The following is an 18,339-nucleotide window of genomic DNA, read 5'->3' as shown; positions in this document are numbered from 1 at the left end:
AGAAATACAGCTGATTTTTATATCCCTCTGGATATAAAGTACAAAGAATCGGACACGACTGAGTGACTGAACTGAACTGAACTGAATATACATACATATATAGATTGCACATTACCTCTGTAATCAGAAAAAATACACATAGACGCTATTTCTTTCTTCCAAAAGCCTTCCAAGGCAATTCGTCTGCTGTAAAGCTCCAATGTGACTTGCCTCTCAGAGGGCAGTGCTGTCTCGTCCTTGTGAAAACTGCCCATCTGTCCAAAACAGTGGTGTGGCTGAGCTGACCCCCTTCCTTGTTCTCAGCACGGCTCCTGGGACCCGAAGTGCAGACCACTCTCTGCCCTGTACAGTCTAAACAAGATGGTCCCAGGAAAGTGGCCATGCAGAAGAGGAGGAGAAAGCTATGCAAGGAGGGTTCGTTTGGCAGCTCCCACCCTGGAGCTGTCTCATCTGCTCTGCAGTGCTCGCACCCTGAAACCGCACCTGTGAGGAAATTTCATCGGGATCTGCGGTGCCCTCCCGCACCGCGCATGCACAAGAACGGGCCCTCACACACGCTTCTCGTATCATTTTGAAATTAATTTAGGATGCACCCACTTTTACAAATACCGCACCCTGGGGACAGAGCACAGTTTGCAGGATAATCCCACTGGCTATGAGCCAATAGCAGTAGTCCTCGGACTTTTCTCCTGGAAGTAGTGAGAACCACTGACTCCCCTTGAAAGCTGAGTTATAATGCATAAAAGCACACCGAGATTTTCACAGGGAATATACCTAGAATATGGATCATGTCACCTCTATTTACGGTTTTCCAGATTTTCCAAAAGTGATTTACAGTAAGCATTACTTTTATAAGCAGGAAAAAAAAAAGTGTACATCTAAACATGTAAGTACCCGTGGTTTATACAAAATGCTCACCTGTTACTCTGGCCCTCACAGGCTCCAGTTGCTCCTTCTTATTTCTGCCAAATATTATTTCCATTGTGCAGGGCTCTGAGCGAGAGCGATGCTCGTCCGTGTTCAGGGACTGGTCTTGGCCACTCCTTGTCTTCCCTCCCTGCAGCTTCCTTTACATCTCCCTCCCTTCAGATGGCACTGCGAGGGCCTGGGATCTCTTCCTGCACAGGGAGAAGCTGTGCTGGCGTGACTTATATTTGGTCAAAGGTCAGTTCCCCGGCCATGTGTGGCAGCTAATCTTTAATCCTCCGATTACATCCCCAGCTCTCCCTTTCCACTTCCACATTTGGCTGAACCAAAACTAACAAACAACTTTCTTGATGGGTTTAAACTGGTGGGATGGGGGGAAGGATAAATTGGAAGATTGGGATTGATACATACACACTAATATATAAAATAGATAACAAGGAGCTTCTGTATAGCACAGGAAACTCTACTCAATACTCTATAATGGCCTATATGGGAAGGAACCTAAAAAAAGAGTGTCTATACTGTATAGGTATAACTGATTCGTTTTGCTGTGTACCTGAAATTAACATAACGCTATGTTATGCTCTTACTTTAGTAAATCAGCTACGCTATTGCTTTAGTCGCTGTGTTGTGTCCAGTTCTTTTTCGACCCCATGGACTGTAGGCCGCCAGACTCCTCTGCCAGGCAAAAATACTGGAGTGTGTTGCCATTTCCTTCTCCAGGGCATCCTCCTGACCCAGGGATCAAACCCATATCTCCTGCATTAGCAGGTGGGTTCTTTATCACTGAGCCACTAGGGAAGCCCCAAATCAACTATACTACAATAAAAATGAAAAAAAAAAAAAACCCAAAAAACAACTGGCAAGATCATTTAGGGAAAATTGTTTGGTTTTATTTTGACTAAAGGTCTCTGAGTCTCCTCACCACCCCCTACCTCCCAGCAAGAAAAAGAATCCTATGTAAAGAGCAACTTAATTATATTTCACTTTCTGAAGAAGTAAACATAAAATGTTTCATGTGCCCTTTTAAATAATAAATACTGGGAACCAAAAACTTTACGCACGAACTGTAAGGAATAGTACTGAAGGTTCCCCTGCATTTCTGAATCTCGAGGTGATGCTATCACCAGAAATCCACACTCACGTTGCTACGTTGGATGATGAGTTACTGACCTCACCTTTACTTATGTTGCTTCAAGAAAGAACCAGCTGTTGCCTCTCTGGGTGGAGTGAGAAAAGTGAGAGGCGCTGGCCTTTGTACAACCAGCTGGGTCTAGCAGGGTCAGGGCTGGGTCCACACTGTCTCAGGATCGCAGAGCTCAGCTCTGAGAGCAGCCTGGCCTGGCTTTGCTCCAGCGTGGCCACATGTCCTGACCACCTGGTTGGGAGCTTTAGCAGTGCCGGTGCTGGGCCCCACTCCAGGCCCACCCAGAGTCTCTGAAGGTACAGTCCAGCCCTCAGGAGTCTTGCAGCTTCTCCAGAAGATTCTCACTTGTGCAGCAGGTGCTAAGAAACTCTGGACCAAGGAAAGACGCTACATGTTTCCAGTGACGCTAGATTCATGTTCCTCCCTTTTGTTTCTGGGGTACGTTATGTACCCTTTGGGAGCCTCCGTTTCCTTATCTGTAAATGGAGGTATAGTGATACCAAAATCTCAAGGTTATTCAGAGTCAAAAGTCCAGCAAAAGCCCCTGTCCCCCAGTCAGTGTGGGGGTCCTTTCTTCCCCACTGTCTCCGAAGGCATTTCTATTTGACCCACATTTTCCATTCAGTCCCACAATAACTTGCAAGTTTATTCTGCTGTCTGGTTCAAACATGTGTATCCATGTCAGAGTTATTTATTCCTAGGTTGTGAACGCTGAGTTCCTGTGAGGATTAAAGGAGAATGTCTGGCATACACTGAGCATTTGGGAAAAAATTACACTCCCAAAGGTGGCAACTCTGGTGCAGAAGTAACGAGCTCAGGGCTTATGGGGATCAGAAGACCTGGGCTCTATGATTTAAAAACTGTAACTCATCACATGACCCCTCTGAACCTCACTTTATTCTGCCAAAAGGGTTGGCAATGCCCGAGTCATGGGGTTTGTTGAGAGGATCAGATTGAAGCTATAAAGTGAAAACATGACCACGTTCTCCTTGTCCATTTTGTATATTCAGAAAAGCAATGGTCCCCATTCATGGAAAATATTTTCTGAGTCAAGCACTTGGTGAAGCACTCTGCATGTACTGGCTTGCTCTGGCCTTATATAATCCTGTGACATGAGTGTTCTTAGCAGCATTTGGGGGATGAGAAAACTCAAGGAAGACAATCAGGTTGCCTTGGATCACACAGCTACTAAGAGATCGAAGCAAAACCAGGAAGTCTGACTTCAAAATACCCACTCTTGACAATTTCACACAGCTCTGATGAGTGAGGGATGTTTGCTAGGTTTCTACTTTTCAAAGTAATGGGTGGAAGACCCCAAGAGGGCCTGTCTTGGGTTGATATGTTGGCCTTATTATATCCAGAACACTGAAGAACCCCAGTTCTTGAGCCCCAGTTCTTGAACCTTCATTCAGGTTCCAACTGTTCCTCAGGGCAATGTTATGGTGAAACAAAGGATTTTTTACAATGGTGATAATAACTTGATCGTTACAATAGATCTCCATATTCATTATCTAGAGCTGCCATCACAAAGTTGCACAGAAGGTAATTTTCTCACTGTTCTGGAGGCTGGGAACTCCACAACCCAGGTGTCGGCAGGGTTGATTTCTTCTGAGATGTCTCCTTGGCTTGTAGACAGTCTTCTCACATGGTCATCCCTCTGGATGTGTGCACCCCCCAGTGGCTATGAGTGTCCACTTTTCCTCTTAAAAGGACACCAGTTTGGATGAGGGCCCACCCCAATGGCCTCACTTTACATTAATCACCTCTCAAAGGCCCCACCTCCAACACTGTCACATTCTGAGGGGCCAGGGGTTGGGACTTCAACATATGAATTGGGGAGGGGCACAGCTGAGCCCACCACAATATCACGAAGGCACAATGACAAGTTAATACAGGATGTGTTGGCCGAAAGTAACAGAATATCTGCTGACACACCAAAGACGTGCATTTATCTCAGACATCAAGTCACCTGGGGGGCTCGGGGGCTCGGAAGCTCACCTGGGTCATCTCGCCAGGCTCCCACCTCCCACACTGCCTTCCTCAGGGGGTTAGTTTTTCACTCTTGGGCTTGCTCAGTTTTGCTTGTGAATGACTGCCTTCCCTCCAGGAATCATGTCCTTGCAGAATAACTACAAAAGTAAGTAGATAAGATGGGGACATAACAGGCATTTTTAAAAACACTTGTCTCTCTTTTTGTGCTAGAGAAAACTCTTTCCCATAATGACCTGAGCAGATTTTTCTTAGTGTCATTGGTTGAACAGTGTCACATGATCTCCCCTAGTCCAGTCCCTGGCAAGGAGGAACAGCAGCGCCCCGAGTTCCTTAAATCCACCAAAAGTCACCCCTGAGGAGCATGTTGCCATCTGAATCATAGCAGGATTCTATGAGCAAGGAAAAAGGAGGGAATAGCTTGTAATAGGCAACCCACAGTGTCGGCTGCAGGCAGTACAATGTTCCTGCGTCCTCAAATTCACGTTTCCTTAGCACCAACTATGGGCTGAAAATGCAGCAGCGAGCCAAACAGGAAAACTATTCTGTGCCTTCTTGGAACTTACACTGACTACATGCCAAGTTCTGAGGATGCAGAAGTGATTAATGAGAGTCAGTTCCTGCCTTCTTAGGCTCTCATGATGTTCTTTCGGTTTGTGGGCTGAGTCCGCATACCCCACAGGACATACATTTCCTAAGGCAGTTAGAGGCGGTGCAGTGGTTCGCAGGGCTGTCTTCATGTCAAACTTCCATCTTCCCTCTTTATAAACACTGATAATAAGCAGCAGTGTTATTTCCCAAGAAACTCTGGCATCACTCTGGAACCATAAAAGCCTGACCACTGCTTTCTATGTCTTTGCTAATATGGAAGAGTGGACAAGTAGGCGTTGTCTCCCAGCCTGTCCTCCAGCCTCTGATAAACACCACTCACTGGATGTTTGACACGTGCCAAGAAGTGTACTAAGTGTCTTATTAGCCATCTTTTACTTAATCTCTTTGAGGGACTCATTAGTAATCTTATTTTTACAACCTCAGAGATGTGGAGGAATTTGATCAAGGTCAACGGCTAGTTAGTGCATGTTCTTGCCCAGTACCCGGTAATGCTGCCCACTTTTTGAAGCTGTTGGTTGAGGAACAGAGTAGATATGAGAGCAAAAGTAGGTGTTTCACAATGTCTAAAATGCCTTAAAATGGGCCAATGCATAAGTGAACAGGGCAAGGGAAATATGAAGGGAAGCAGCTCTTCATACACAAGAGTTTTGGTCATTTATTGATATGTAACAAACCACTCTAAGACTCAGTGTCTTCAACATACAGATGGCCAAAAAACACATAAAAAGATGTTCAACATTGCTAATTATTGTGTATGTGTGTGTCAGTTGCTCAGTCATGTCTGACTCTTTGCAATCCTATGGATTGTAGCCCATCAGGCTCCCCTGTCCATGGGATTCTCCAGGCAAGAATACTGGAGTGGGTTAGAGAAATTGAAATCAAACTATAATGAGGTACCACCTCACACCAGTCAGAATGGCCATTATTAAAAAGTCTGCATAAAACAAATGCTGGAGAGAGTGTGGAGGAAAGGGAACCTTCCTCCTACACTGTTGATGGGATATAAATTGGTGCAGCCACTATGCAGAGCAGTATGCTGCTGCTGCTGCTAAGTCGCTTCAGTCGTGTCCGACTCTGTGCGACCCCATAGACAGCAGCCCACCAGGCTCCCCTGTCCCTGGGATTTTCCAGGCAAGAGTACGGGAGTGGGTTGCCATTGCCTTCTCCAGTATAGAGGTTCCTTAAAAAACTAAAAATAGAAATACCAGTGCCGGGGTCCAGCCCCGGTGGATCCAGGGAATTCGAAGCGGGGACGGCGTCGGCGAGGATCAGGAAACAACTGCTTAACTAAATGTTAATTAAGGATATAAAGAGTAATAGAATAAGGATAGCTCAGTGAGGAAATTCAGTGGAGAAAAGAGGCTGAAATAAGGATAGCTCAGTGAGGAAATTCAGTGGAGAAAAGAGGCTGAATAATTCAGCCAGAAGGTAAGAGAAAGAACGACATGGGGAGACCAAGTTTCGGTGAACAAGGCCCCGCACTTTATTTTCCAAAGTAGTTTTTATACCTTAAGTTATGCATAGAGGATAATGGGGCAAGGGGTAGAGTCAGGCAGCAAGCCAGGCTTTCTTCCTGCAAACTTATGATATGCAAATTTGCATCATCTTCTGGCCCAGAGGCCTGTTAACATTTTAAGACTCTTTCTTCAGAAAACTTATTTTTCTCTAAAGGTGATAAGTCAAGCGCCACCCTCCAAAAGCATTAGATAAAGTTGCATTCCTACAGAGCAAAGGTGTGGTGGGCTATAACAAGAAAAAGAATTAACTCAAGGGTCCCAGGTTACAAACATTAAAGCTACTATTTACACCAATTATATTAATCAATACACTGCCAGGGACACAGCAGGTAAGGGATATGGAAACTTAGCAGCAAACATTGGCCCAACAAGTGAAAATCCCTTCACCAATACAATTTCTAATCAATCTTTTAACTACTCAAAATAATCTGTGTTTAGACAGTTTACAACATCTCCTGCCTCTCACAGTTGGGAGGCTCTGAACAATCACATGTGGCCGGAAAAACCTATTCAGGCAGGCTAGAGGATTTCCAAAGGAGTTTGTAGGTTAAACACTGTCACACCCAGGAATTATTAACTGGAGCTGTAAGCTAACTCTTTTTTCAGAGAGAGGTAGTCGGGGACAGCCCCCCGTAAAGTCAGAGGTGTAGGTGAAAGCACAAAGCAGAATGTAGGCAGACTCTGGTTTGGGGGGTAGATGCTCGAGATTTTCCAGGGGAACTCCTGAGGCTTGATCCCGCCTTTGCGTATGCCAAGCCTCCTTCCTCATGACCTTTGCCACGGGCGGAGCTCGCTCCCAGCAATCCAGCAATCCCACTCCTGGGCGTATATCCAGAGAAAACCACAATTCGAAAAGATACACGCACCCCTATGTTCATTGCAGCACTATTTACAATAGCCAGGACATGGAAGCAACCTAAATGTCCATCAACAGATGAATGGATAAAGAAGGTGTGGTACACAGACACAATAGAACATTACTCATCCATAAAAAAGAATGAAATAATTCCATTTGCAGCAACATGGATGGATGGACCTAGAGCTTATCATACTAAACGAAGTAAGTCAGACAGAGAAAGACATACACCACATGATATCACTTATAAGCGGAATCTAAAGCATGGAACAAATGAATCTATCTACAAAACAGAAACAAACTATAGGGAGCAAATTTATGATTACCAAAGGGAAGAGGGGGAGGGGGTAAATCAGGAGTTTGGGATTAATATATACACACTACTATATATAAAATAGAAGATCAACACAGGGAACTCTACTCAATATTCTGTGCTAACCTAAACGGGAAAAGAGTCTGAAAAAGAATGGATGTATGTATCTGTGTAACTGAATCACTTTGCTGCACACCTGAAACCTATACAATATTGTCGATCAACTCTACCCCAATATAAAATAAAAATTAAATTAAAACACACTATTAAATCAAAGAAAAAGACTTAGTGACTTCAAATAACAGCCACTTTGATCACGTCTGTGGGTCCAGTGGGCTCAGCTCTGTGGGTCTGCAGTGCTCTGTGGGTCAGTCCTCTGCTTTCACTGCGTGTGGTTCCGGGCGTGGTTGGGGATCCGCTGGCAGCTGACTGGGACACCAGGGGGGCTGGGCCTGGGCCTCTCTCCCTCTCCATGCAGTCTCAGGGCCCATCACTCACCCTCTTCTCCCTGAGATCTATCAAGATAGCCAGAACTTCTTCCGTGGCAGCAAAAGCCCCCTTAAAGTGAAGGCTTCAAGAGAGAGGAAGCCAAAGGTACAAGTCTCCATTAAGGCTGGACCCAGGACAGCAGATCTGGGCAATTCTGGCAGGTGGGTGGTGAGGAAGCCGGGATGACCCTGCCAGGGACATAGTAAGAGATACTCACAACTAAGTGCCATTTATTGAGAGCTGCCTGTGTACTGGGCTTTCTTCTGAAACTTTTGTACATAAAAACGCATGTCCTCCTCACAATAACCCTAGGTACAGGTGTTTAGCTCCATGGTACAGATAAGGAGAGTGAGGCACAGAGGAGCTAAGTAACCTTCCCTGTACACAGAACTGGGCTTCGAACCCAGGCAACCTGGCTCTGCCTGTCCGTGGGGTCGCAGAGTCAGACAGGACTGAGCGACTGAGCTGAACCGAACTGAAGACACGTGCAGCTGGTGGCTGCCATATTGCACAGTGCGGATCATCATGGAACGTTCTTCTGACAGTGCTGAGTTAGCTGGAGAGCTGCCAGGATGGCATTTATATGTGACTCAGGCAGACAGATGGAGAAGGAAATGGCGACCCACTCCAGTATTCTTGCCTGGAGAACCCCATGGACAGAGGAGCCTGGTAGGCTACAGTCCAAGGGGTCGCAAAGAGTCGGACACGACTGAGCGACTTCACTCACTCACTCATCACTCAGGCAGAGAGAAGCAGGTATGACTGCACAAAAAGCCAGTTTGGAGGGTACAAGGGTCAGAGAAGCACATGGTTCACAATGGTAAAAATGCAAATAGTCCAGGTATTCATTCATTCATTCACATATTCATCTGTTCCACAAGAACAGAGTGCCACCCTTGGTGGGGGCGGGGGTAGCAGTGGCTCATCAGAGGTGACAAAGAGGCAGGAGTGGGAAATCCTCTAGAGTGAGGAATGTGGTGAGGAGAGTGAATGTCCAGAAGGCTTCCCAGAAGGGGCAATGCTGAGTTGAGAGCTGAAGGATGACTGGGAGTTGGCCACATGGAGAAGCTGGAAGAAGAGGCCAAAAGGGGACCCAGCTTGGGCAGAGACTCAGAAGCATCACACAGCCTGGCCATACCACTTCACACCAGACTATTGAAGGAGTAGGCACGCAGTAGAGGGGAGGAGGGATCGGGGGAAACGGTGGGCAAGAGAGAGGGAACCGGGGAAGAGAACTGTTCAGACTTGAAGCACTGGAGGCCGGGGTGGCTGGGAGGGAAGCAGGAAGCAGGTTGGAGTTCTAAGAGGCGCTGACTGGCAGGGCCCTTCCCTGAGCTGGGTTGAGTATCCCCTGGAGCTCCTCCAAAGTCACACACACGTTTGCACAAGTTGGCCATGTTGCCTCCAGCAGCAATCCAAAGCAAGAGACTTGGAAGAAGACTCCGTCCCAGAGGGCAGAGGGCAGAGTGCAGAACCACACACCGTCTGCCCTCTGGAGGGTCTGAGAGGCTCTCAGGGGGAGCAAGAAGGCGTGGTCTCCTCCCTCAGGAAGGGGGAAGGACAGGCCTTCCCAGATGTGTGCCCCGCTTTGTGCTTTGTGCTCACCAGCCATATTTTCTTATCCTGGCCCAGACCCAGCAGGCGCTACTACTGTCCCCTCTTTATGGAGGAGGGCTTCCCCTGTGGCTCAGCTGGTAAAGAATCCACTTGCAATGCGAGAGACCTGGGTTCGATCCCTGGGTTGGGAAGATCCTCTGGAGAAGGGAAAGAGTACCGACTCCAGTATTCTGACCTAGAAAATCCCATGGACTTGCATAGTCCATGCGGTCGCAAAGAGTTGGACACAATTGAGTGACTGAACTGGAAGCTACCCTCGCCGGGAGTTGGTGATGGACAGGGAAGCCTGGCGTGCTTCAGTCCATGGGGTTGCAAAAAGTTGGACACGACCGAGCAACTGAACTGAACTGAACTTTATGGAGGAAGCAACTGAAGCTTTTGAGGTTGTAGCCCTGGGCCAGAAATCACACAACATGGCAGGTGTAGGTGATTGAACATGGGATCCTCTTACCTGATCATCTGGGGAAGGAGGCAGGAAGAGGAGGCTACCCTTCCCTGGGGCCACTTTTTCCATGGAGCATGTTGCATCCATAAAGCAGTCTTGGGATCAAGAAGTAAAGCTAAATTCAAAAGGAAAAGTTCTTGTGATATAAAAACAACAGCCTTGGGGGCTTCCGTGGTGGCTCATTGGTAAAGAATCTGCCTGCTGATGCAGGAGACATGGGTTCAATCCCTGATCCTGGAATATCCCACATGCTGAGAGGCAACTAAGCCCAGTTGACACAACTGCTGAGCCTGTGCTCTAGAGCCCGGGAGCTGCAGCTACTGAAGCCCTGGACTCGAGAGCCCGGGCTCTGCAACAAGAGGAGCCAGCGTGATGAGGAGCCTTTAAACTACAACTTGAGAGTCGCCTCCACTTGCCACAACTAGATAAAAGCCTGTGCAGCAGCAAAGACCCAGCATAGCCAAAAATAAACATAAATAAATAAAATTATTAAAAACACAAAAAAGACAGCCTCGGACTTCCCTGCTGGCCCAATAGTTGAGACTCTACGCTTCTACTGCAAGAGGCATAGGTTTGATCCCTGGTCAGGGAAGCTCTGCATGACATGCGGTACAGCCAAAAAAATAAATAAAAATAAAAAAACCCAGCAGCCTTATTTCGCAATTCTGTATCTTCTACTAAAATTATGGCCTAAAATGAGTTAATGTTTCCCTTTTGGAGATAATGTTATCATATCTAAATTACTTTGCAGTTTTCCAATTAAGCTAGCTTTTAAATGGTGCCTCTAATTAGTCATGGTGATAAGCTGAACAGATAATGTGGAAATCTTGGATAGCAGGGTTCAGGGTGACAGGCAAAGTCCCAGCAAAGGTGGCAGCTGCCTCCCCTAGGGACAAGCATTGGTGGGGAGTTCCAGAACACAGGATGTAGGAAGCAGGGGGAGAGCCTCCCTGGGATTCCAGGAGCAAACACATCATTGCTAAACAAAGACCATAAATTATGCCATTAACATTTAACAGGATTTGTAACTTCCTCAAAGTTCTACTAAACAGCAGAGGCTGGTGTCATATAGGGTATGACAGGTAGAAAAGCGGGAAATCATAGCTCCTGACCTCAGGGAGCTGACCTGACCTCAAGGAGAAAGGAATGCAGGTAATAATAACAATAACCACACAGATGTATTGTATATTATCATTTATATAAAATGAGTTTGTCACACATGGGAGGTAGAATTGACAAGACTAACATACAGTGGGCATTAATGTTAAAATGGAAGTAAACTGCTATAAAGACATGGAATAAGTGGCACTTAACTCCTGCAGCACCTGAGAAGGCTTAGGGGAAGAGGTTTACAGTTGAGCTATTTTTGAAAAAGTGTGTAAGTGTGCAAATGTATAAGAGAAGGCATTCTCAGTAAAGAAACAGCATGTGCAAAAGAGTGGTGGTGTGGCTGGCTGCAGCAGGCCACCCAGCGGGAGATAAGGTAAGGTTCTGTAGTTTATCTTGGTTCTGGGGTACTGATATGAAATAGGAACTTGGCAATCTGGGGGCCTCTGCCTGAGACACCTCTTCAGCTAGCTCTCCCCCAATCCCTACCTCTACCCCATTCCTTTCTAGTCCTTCAAGATCCAGGTTACCAGGCACCTTAGGGTAGCAAACAGCCAAGTGTACATGAGCAAACCTGGAAGGCTAGTCTACACAGATGTTTAAAAAATCTAGAGAACACCGCCCACTATTCCAATACTGAGGTCATTATCAGCTTCTCAGAGCTGGTCCCCAAGTATAGTACTGAAATCATCAGAAAAGTGTGCAGGACACAACGACTCAGCTGTGCAAACATGTTTCTCGGAATTTGATCCAGCAGCCTAAGCCTTCAGGTGGGACCAGCAACATGAACAACAGCGAGATTATTAATTTGGTTTAAATAGGTGTTGAGTCTATAGCAAGAATCACAGAGATGTTCATGCCCTGTGGGCAGCATCCCAGTCCTGAGAAGAGACTTGTCTGAGCTTGGCTCTCCCAGAAGCAGACCTGAAGACTGAGATTCCAGTGCATAGACGGTTTATTTGGGACGTGAACCCAGGAAATGCCTGTGAGGGAGTGGGAAGTGAGCCCGGGAGGGTAGACATTGCTGTTGTCATTTAGTCGCTAAGTGGTGTCTGACTCTCTGCGACGCTGTGGACTGTAGCCTGCCAGGCTCTTCCGTCCACGGGATTTCCCAGGCGAGAATACTGGAGTGGATTGCCATTTCTTTCTCCAGGGGATCTTCCCAACCCAGGGATCAAACCTGTGTCTCCTGCTTGGCAGGCAGAGTCTTCACCACTGAGCCACCTAGGAAGCCTGTGGTAGACATTAACAGAGCATTATCAAGGCCATTACCATCTGGGACAACTGAGCTCCCTCGGTGGGGAACTCTAGAGATGGTGTGAACATGCCTTAGAGTGATCTTGAGAGAGATGACGGATTGACCCAGTAACTTTGGTCAATAAGGGTGAGAGTTTCTCCTGAGAGGCTAACTTTCAGAAACTTCCATCCTGTTCCTTGTGTGCAGAGGGAGGCAAGGAGCCACGGGTGTCTGCATTGAGAAGCCTTACGTGGTGTAAGGGGTTAAGGTAGGGCATTGCCAGTGTCTGCTGTAACCCTCAAGAGATAACTCAGAAGATGTTCATAGCAGTGTTGACTAGGATAGCAAAACTGAATAGATGGAGAAAAATCACACATAAAATCTAGCAAATGGAGATGGACTACTGAAGGTCCATTCATGAAAGGAGACTCAGCCACCGCCATGCTGATTTCAAAGCCATTTAGCAACATGGAAAAGACTTCCTATAATGCTAAGAGGTAAAGGCAGGATTCAATGTGAGCTATTTATATGTATACTATGATTGTGCCTGAATAAAATGTTTATCTTCAAGAAAAGAAGCATTCAAAGGAAGCACAAAGAGATGAATATGTGTTAGGGGGATGAAACTATGAAAATTCTTTTGCTTTTTTGTCTTTTTGATCAAATAAGAGACAAAGATTCAATATGACTAACAAAAACACCAATTCATGTAGAATTGCACCCTTTCCCAAATAAACTGCTTGCACTTGAGTTCTTGTCTCAGGTTTCTGAGGGAAGCCAGACTAGCGTGGGTCTGTTCCTAGGACTTCGATGTCTGGGCCGCAGGGCATGAACAGCATTCTGGTTCTTTTTAGGGACTCAATGCCCTATTTAAACCAAACCTGCTCTCTTCCTGTTTTCCACTTACTGATAATGCAAACCAGGATTTGGAGGCTTGGGCAGCTGGATGGATCCCTGGAATCAGGTTCACATGGGTCCAGTCATGTCCTGTCTTTTCTTCACATACACAGAGGTTAATGCACATTGAGAGCTGACATCACCCAGATAAATTCTGTGCCCAGGAGTCTGCAATTAATCAGAAAATGAAGAACATGAAAATGGAATTTAGCCTGCAGATTTGCAATCCTTATCGAATGTCGCCAAGCACATTCCATGCGGGACATAAATTAAGCCTTTACCCAGGAGATACACTATCTCTGCGTGCGGCCTTCCACATAGATTTCTAATGAAAGTCATTTGTTGCTTGGCCCCTAGAGATAAGAGGCTAGCTCTGCCCAGCCTGTGAGTCAGCGTTGACATCGAATCCTACCCAGGGCCCTGCCCGGCGGAACGACTCCTGAGGGCTTGGAAGGCTTCTGGGAATGGTAATTGGGTTGGGGGCAGGGGTTGGTTTTCAAGGGTCAGCCCCAGGGACCTGGGATGGGGCCAGGCTGGCCAGTGCAATTGAGTCCTACTGTGTGCCAGCCAAGGGATACATGGAGATTAACAGACATCATTCCTTCTCCCCAAGAATTGCACAGAATAAAATAATCCAAGTGTACCTCAACAGAAAGATGGATAAGCAATATGTGGTCTATATTACCTGCAGTAAAAAAGGAATAAAGTGCAAACTTTGAAAATATTATTCTAGACACAAAGGCACACATAGGATTCTGTGTGTATGAAACATCCAGAATGGTGAAGTCCATAAAGACAGAAAGTCGGAGTTGCCAGAAGCTGGGGGAGAGATGGCTGGGAGCGAAAAATAGAAAGCGGTAACTTGGGTCAGAGCGAGTTAACAGCTTAAAGCCAAACGTTAGACCTTTGGCCACCCTGCCATGAGAATCCACTTACCTGATACCTTTTCTGAAGGCTCCAGAGTCCCACCACGTTGCATGGCTCCCTTTTCCAACCACAAATTACTAACTTCTTACGTAGCCCATCTCTTCCAGCACTGTGTTTTGTCATAATGGTATAAACCAGGCCCTGGAATCACCCCTATCACAACCCAAATGGCCTACATAGATATCTTTCTAAAGAAAAAATTCCCTAGAGAAACTCTGGCATTTTCCCACTGCTAAAGTATCATAGTAATTCTGGCAAACTTAATTAATATTAAAAGTTATCATGAACAACAAACATTACCCAGAAAGGCAAACGAAAAGCTAAGGTGGGGATATAACATATCTGAAAGACCCTTCCTTGAACATTTATTCTATAAGCTTTTTAGGAATGCTCTCCCCGCCCAAAAAAAGGAAGGAAGCATCAATACCTGCTATAAGATGGATGAACCTTGAAGACATTATGCTAAAGTGAAAAAGCCAGTCACAACAGGCCACATAGTGTAGGATTCCATTTAGATGAAATTTCCAGAACAGTGGGTATATGGGATGTACCATATTTTATTAACCAATTTTCTCTCAATGGATGTTTAGGTTGTTTCCAATCTTTCCTTCTCACAAAATTCTCCAACGAATAACCATATATCTATATATATGATATTTCACATATGTATGAATTTTTCTATAGGCAAAATTCCTAGAAGTGGAACTGCAACATTACAGAGCTTTTGCTTTTAAAATGTTAATGTTTTTTGATAGATATTTCTATACTGCCCACAACAGAGGGTGTACTAATTTATAATTCCAACAGCAATCAGTGAAAGAGCTTGTTTCCCCACATTTTGGGGGTGTATTTGGAAACTGTCAGGGACCAGTTCTTATAGGGCCTTGAATACAAAGCCAGGAGGCTTGAACTTGATCCATTGACCATGGACACCTGTTGGAGGGTTTAGGAAGTGGGTGAAGATGGGCAGGTTTGAAGTTTTAGAAGCTTGTTTTCATGATGACATCAAATAAATTTTGTAGGAAATATTTATTCTCAAATAGGCACGACTGGTAATGTGATGAGTCAGAGAGCAGAAAAAAGTCTTCATTAGGATGAAGCCACGCTGGGAGAATGTGATTATCATCTGGGCAGAGTGGCCACTCCAGACAGTAGGGCTGGATATGAGCACAACTTGGTTTCTTTACCATCCGTAACTCTAGCTTTCCTGCTGCTTTCCTTTTATCGCATAGTTCCCACAAGCTGATGGCTCCTCACGAAACATTGAGCCCTGAAGGGTAATGACATAAAACCAAGAACCAGGAATTTTTATCGGAAGCTAACAGTTGACCGAATGACAAGCAGACAGGAGATACAGCACTGCTATCTTTCTCTACAAGACTGTTTCGCAAATTAACTGGATTTGGAACTGTCATGGAACAAAGAGCTGGGGGAAGCAAAACAGCAGACACATTCGTCCTGAGTGTTTTGTCTCTTACACAAGAGGTTAGTCACTATGATGTGATACAAAAAGAGGAGGAAAGATGGATGGCAGTCAGTTGTGAAGGCACCAACATATGAAGGACCTGAGCCGGCTCCACCCAGATGTTCCAGCCGTGGTTCAAAGATGAGCACCTTGGCCGTGGTACTCCTGGGGCTTGCTCTGGAGTTTGGGGCCATTACTGCTAAGCCAGATGATGGCAGCTTTTGCTCTAAGAACCAAGTGGCTTTCAGAGATGCTTGCTATGAATTTGTGTCTCTCAGCCGCACCTTCTACGGTGCCCAGAGCTGGTGCGAGAGGCAAGGAGGTCATCTGGTCTTCATTCGTGATGAAGCCACCCAGAAATTTCTGCAGAAGCACCTCTCCCGGGACAGGGAATGGTGGATTGGACTCACAGGGAGCTCAGCTCGGAATGGAACCGCAGAAGGTAGGTGCTGTGATAATTATACTTTATGGGGAGTTTGTGGCTGTGATTCTCACCATAGCTTCTTATCCAGAGCTCCATGGAGCAAATTGCTGCAGCTGCTGCTGCTAAGTCGCTTCAGTCATGTCCGAGACTGTGCAACCCCATAGACGGCAGCCCACCAGGCTTCCCCGTCCCTGGGATTCTCCAGGCAAGAACACTGAAGTGGGTTGCCATTTCCTTCTCCAATGCATGAAAGTGAAAAGGGAAAGTGAAGTCGCTCAGTCGTGTCCGACTCTTCGCGACCCCATGGACTACAACCCACCAGGCTTCTCCGTCCATGGGATTTTCTAGGCAAAAGTACTGGAATGGGGTGCCATTGCCTTCTCTGATGGAGCAAATTAATATGTGCCAATTCTCATGATTAGGAGATTCTCCTTTTGGTTGTTTTGGATCAAATGAAATAATTCTTGCTCAGTAGCTAGCAGAGAATCTGGCACACAGCTAACGTGCTAATGTTAAAAGCCAATGTCCTTTTCTTTACTTGTGCCTAAGACTAGCTGTGGCATCTTCACTTCTTGGTGGAACAGTGCTGGGCACTGCCCTGAGGGCTTCACATCCATTTTCACACTGAATCCTTGTCATAATTGATGAGAATTATCACTGTTGTCCCTACTCCATAGACAAGAAAACTGAGCCTCAGGAAATAATGACTATTTCCAAAGCACTCCCATATGTCTTTCCTTACTTGTTATGAGGCTGAAGTGGGTTAAGTGCTTAACACAGCTCAGTTCACAACAGAAAGTCTCATGTTAACGGTCGTCCTGGAAACCCTTCCTTATCCTTCTCTAGGTTCTTGGTGGAATAGTGAGCCTTCCTTCAACCCCTCCATGTTCAGGTGAGTCCTCCTCTTTGCACCTGAAGGACCTTGTCCACTTCTGGCATGACGTCAGTTCTTAGGTGTCTTCCCCCACACTGTGAACTCTTCAAGGGAAGGAACAGTATTGTGGCCATTTTTGTTTTCCTGGGGTCCGTTCATAACAAAGAATGGGTGTTCATATTTAAGCTTTACACCTGCCCCATGAGGCGAGCACTGCTACACTTATTTTATGGACGGGGAAAATAAGTCCAGAGAGAGGACATGACTTGCTCAAGATGACAGTGTCCTGCCACCTTGCATTGCCCTGTAGAAACTGCTGGGCTTTAGTAATGAGAAGCTAGGTCTGGCGGAGAAGGCAATGGCACCCCACTCCAGTACTCTTGCCTGGAAAATCCCATGGACGGAGGGGCCTGGTGGGCTGCTGTCCATGGGGTCGCTAGGAGTCAGACACGACTGAGCGACTTCACTTTCACTTTTCACTTTCATGCATTGAAGAAGGAAATGGCAACCCACTTCAGTGTTCTTGCCTGGAGAATCCCAGGGACGGGGAGCCTGGTGGGCTGCCGTCTATGGGGTTGCACAGACTTGGACACGACTGAAGCGACTTAGCAGCAGCAGCAGCAGCTTGGTCTGGGCTGAGCACCTGCAGCAACATGCCAGCATAGATGGAAAGGCTTTAATAAAGGAGCAGCCACCAAAGCTCAGTTTAGGAAACTCACAACCAGGAGATCTGAATTCTAAGATGCATCTTCAGGTGACATCCTTTGAACGGTTTCTCGTTTTGTAGGCACAGAAAGCGTGGATTTCAGTGTATCAGACACTCATTTACATGCAGTTAAAGGAGCACGTCTACTTTACATTTTTATTTGTTTATTATTGGCTGTGCTGGGTCTTCGCTGCTGCATGAAGGCTTGCTCTCGTTGCAGCGAGTGGGGGCTACCCTCCAGATGCAGTGGCTTCTCTCGTCCCGCAGCACGGGCTCTAGGGCACACCGGCTGCCGTAGCTGTGGCATGTGGGCTCAGTAGCTGTGGCACACGGGCTTAGTTGCCCCACAACATGCAGGATCTTCCCAGACCAGGGATCAGACCAGTGTCCCCTGCACTGGCAGGTGGATTCTTTACCACCGGACCACCAGAGAGGTCCAGAGCATGTCTATTTACAATCTCCGAGGGATACTGCATGGCTGTTACAGAAAATGGGGTAGATCTGAGTAGGCTGCGAGGTCCTGACCTCCAGCATTCAAAGTTGCTTAAGCAGCAGGGGACTGTCCTGGCCGTGTGCAGTACCATAGCATTTGAGTACTACGCTACGTGCCATTTGGGTACTAGATTCCAGGCGCTCTAGAGGTGGGTGTGTGGATGCCACTTGTTCTGGAACAATTTGCAAGAGACATAACAATGATGGGAGAAGTCTGTGAGTTGAAAGAGATGTTTTCATTTTATACCTTTTTGCTCTCTGAATCTTCCTTAACCATATGTATGGATTCTTTCCTCTA

General features: G+C 46.3%; 2 protein-coding genes across 2 annotated transcripts in view; one reads left to right on the top strand and one right to left on the bottom strand.

Moving 5' to 3' along the window:
- The window catches only part of BCO1 (beta-carotene oxygenase 1), a 31,777-nt gene extending 30,587 nt beyond the window's left edge, over window positions 1-1,190 (bottom strand). Inside the window, exon 1 of the mRNA XM_061386841.1 lies at window positions 919-1,190. Coding sequence (XP_061242825.1) covers window positions 919-982 — 64 coding nt within the window. The 5' untranslated portion in view covers window positions 983-1,190. The remainder of the gene's footprint in view (window positions 1-918) is intronic.
- A 14,048-nt stretch (window positions 1,191-15,238) lies between these two features.
- The window catches only part of LOC133230000 (polycystin-1-like protein 2), a 106,580-nt gene continuing 103,479 nt past the window's right edge, over window positions 15,239-18,339 (top strand). The window contains exon 1 of the mRNA XM_061386839.1: window positions 15,239-15,987. Coding sequence (XP_061242823.1) covers window positions 15,687-15,987 — 301 coding nt within the window. The 5' untranslated portion in view covers window positions 15,239-15,686. The remainder of the gene's footprint in view (window positions 15,988-18,339) is intronic.

Source organism: Bos javanicus, chromosome 18, assembly GCF_032452875.1.
Source record: "Bos javanicus breed banteng chromosome 18, ARS-OSU_banteng_1.0, whole genome shotgun sequence".
In the NCBI taxonomy this organism is placed as follows: domain Eukaryota; kingdom Metazoa; phylum Chordata; class Mammalia; order Artiodactyla; family Bovidae; genus Bos; species Bos javanicus.
This window is presented reverse-complemented; position numbering and strand designations above follow the sequence as displayed.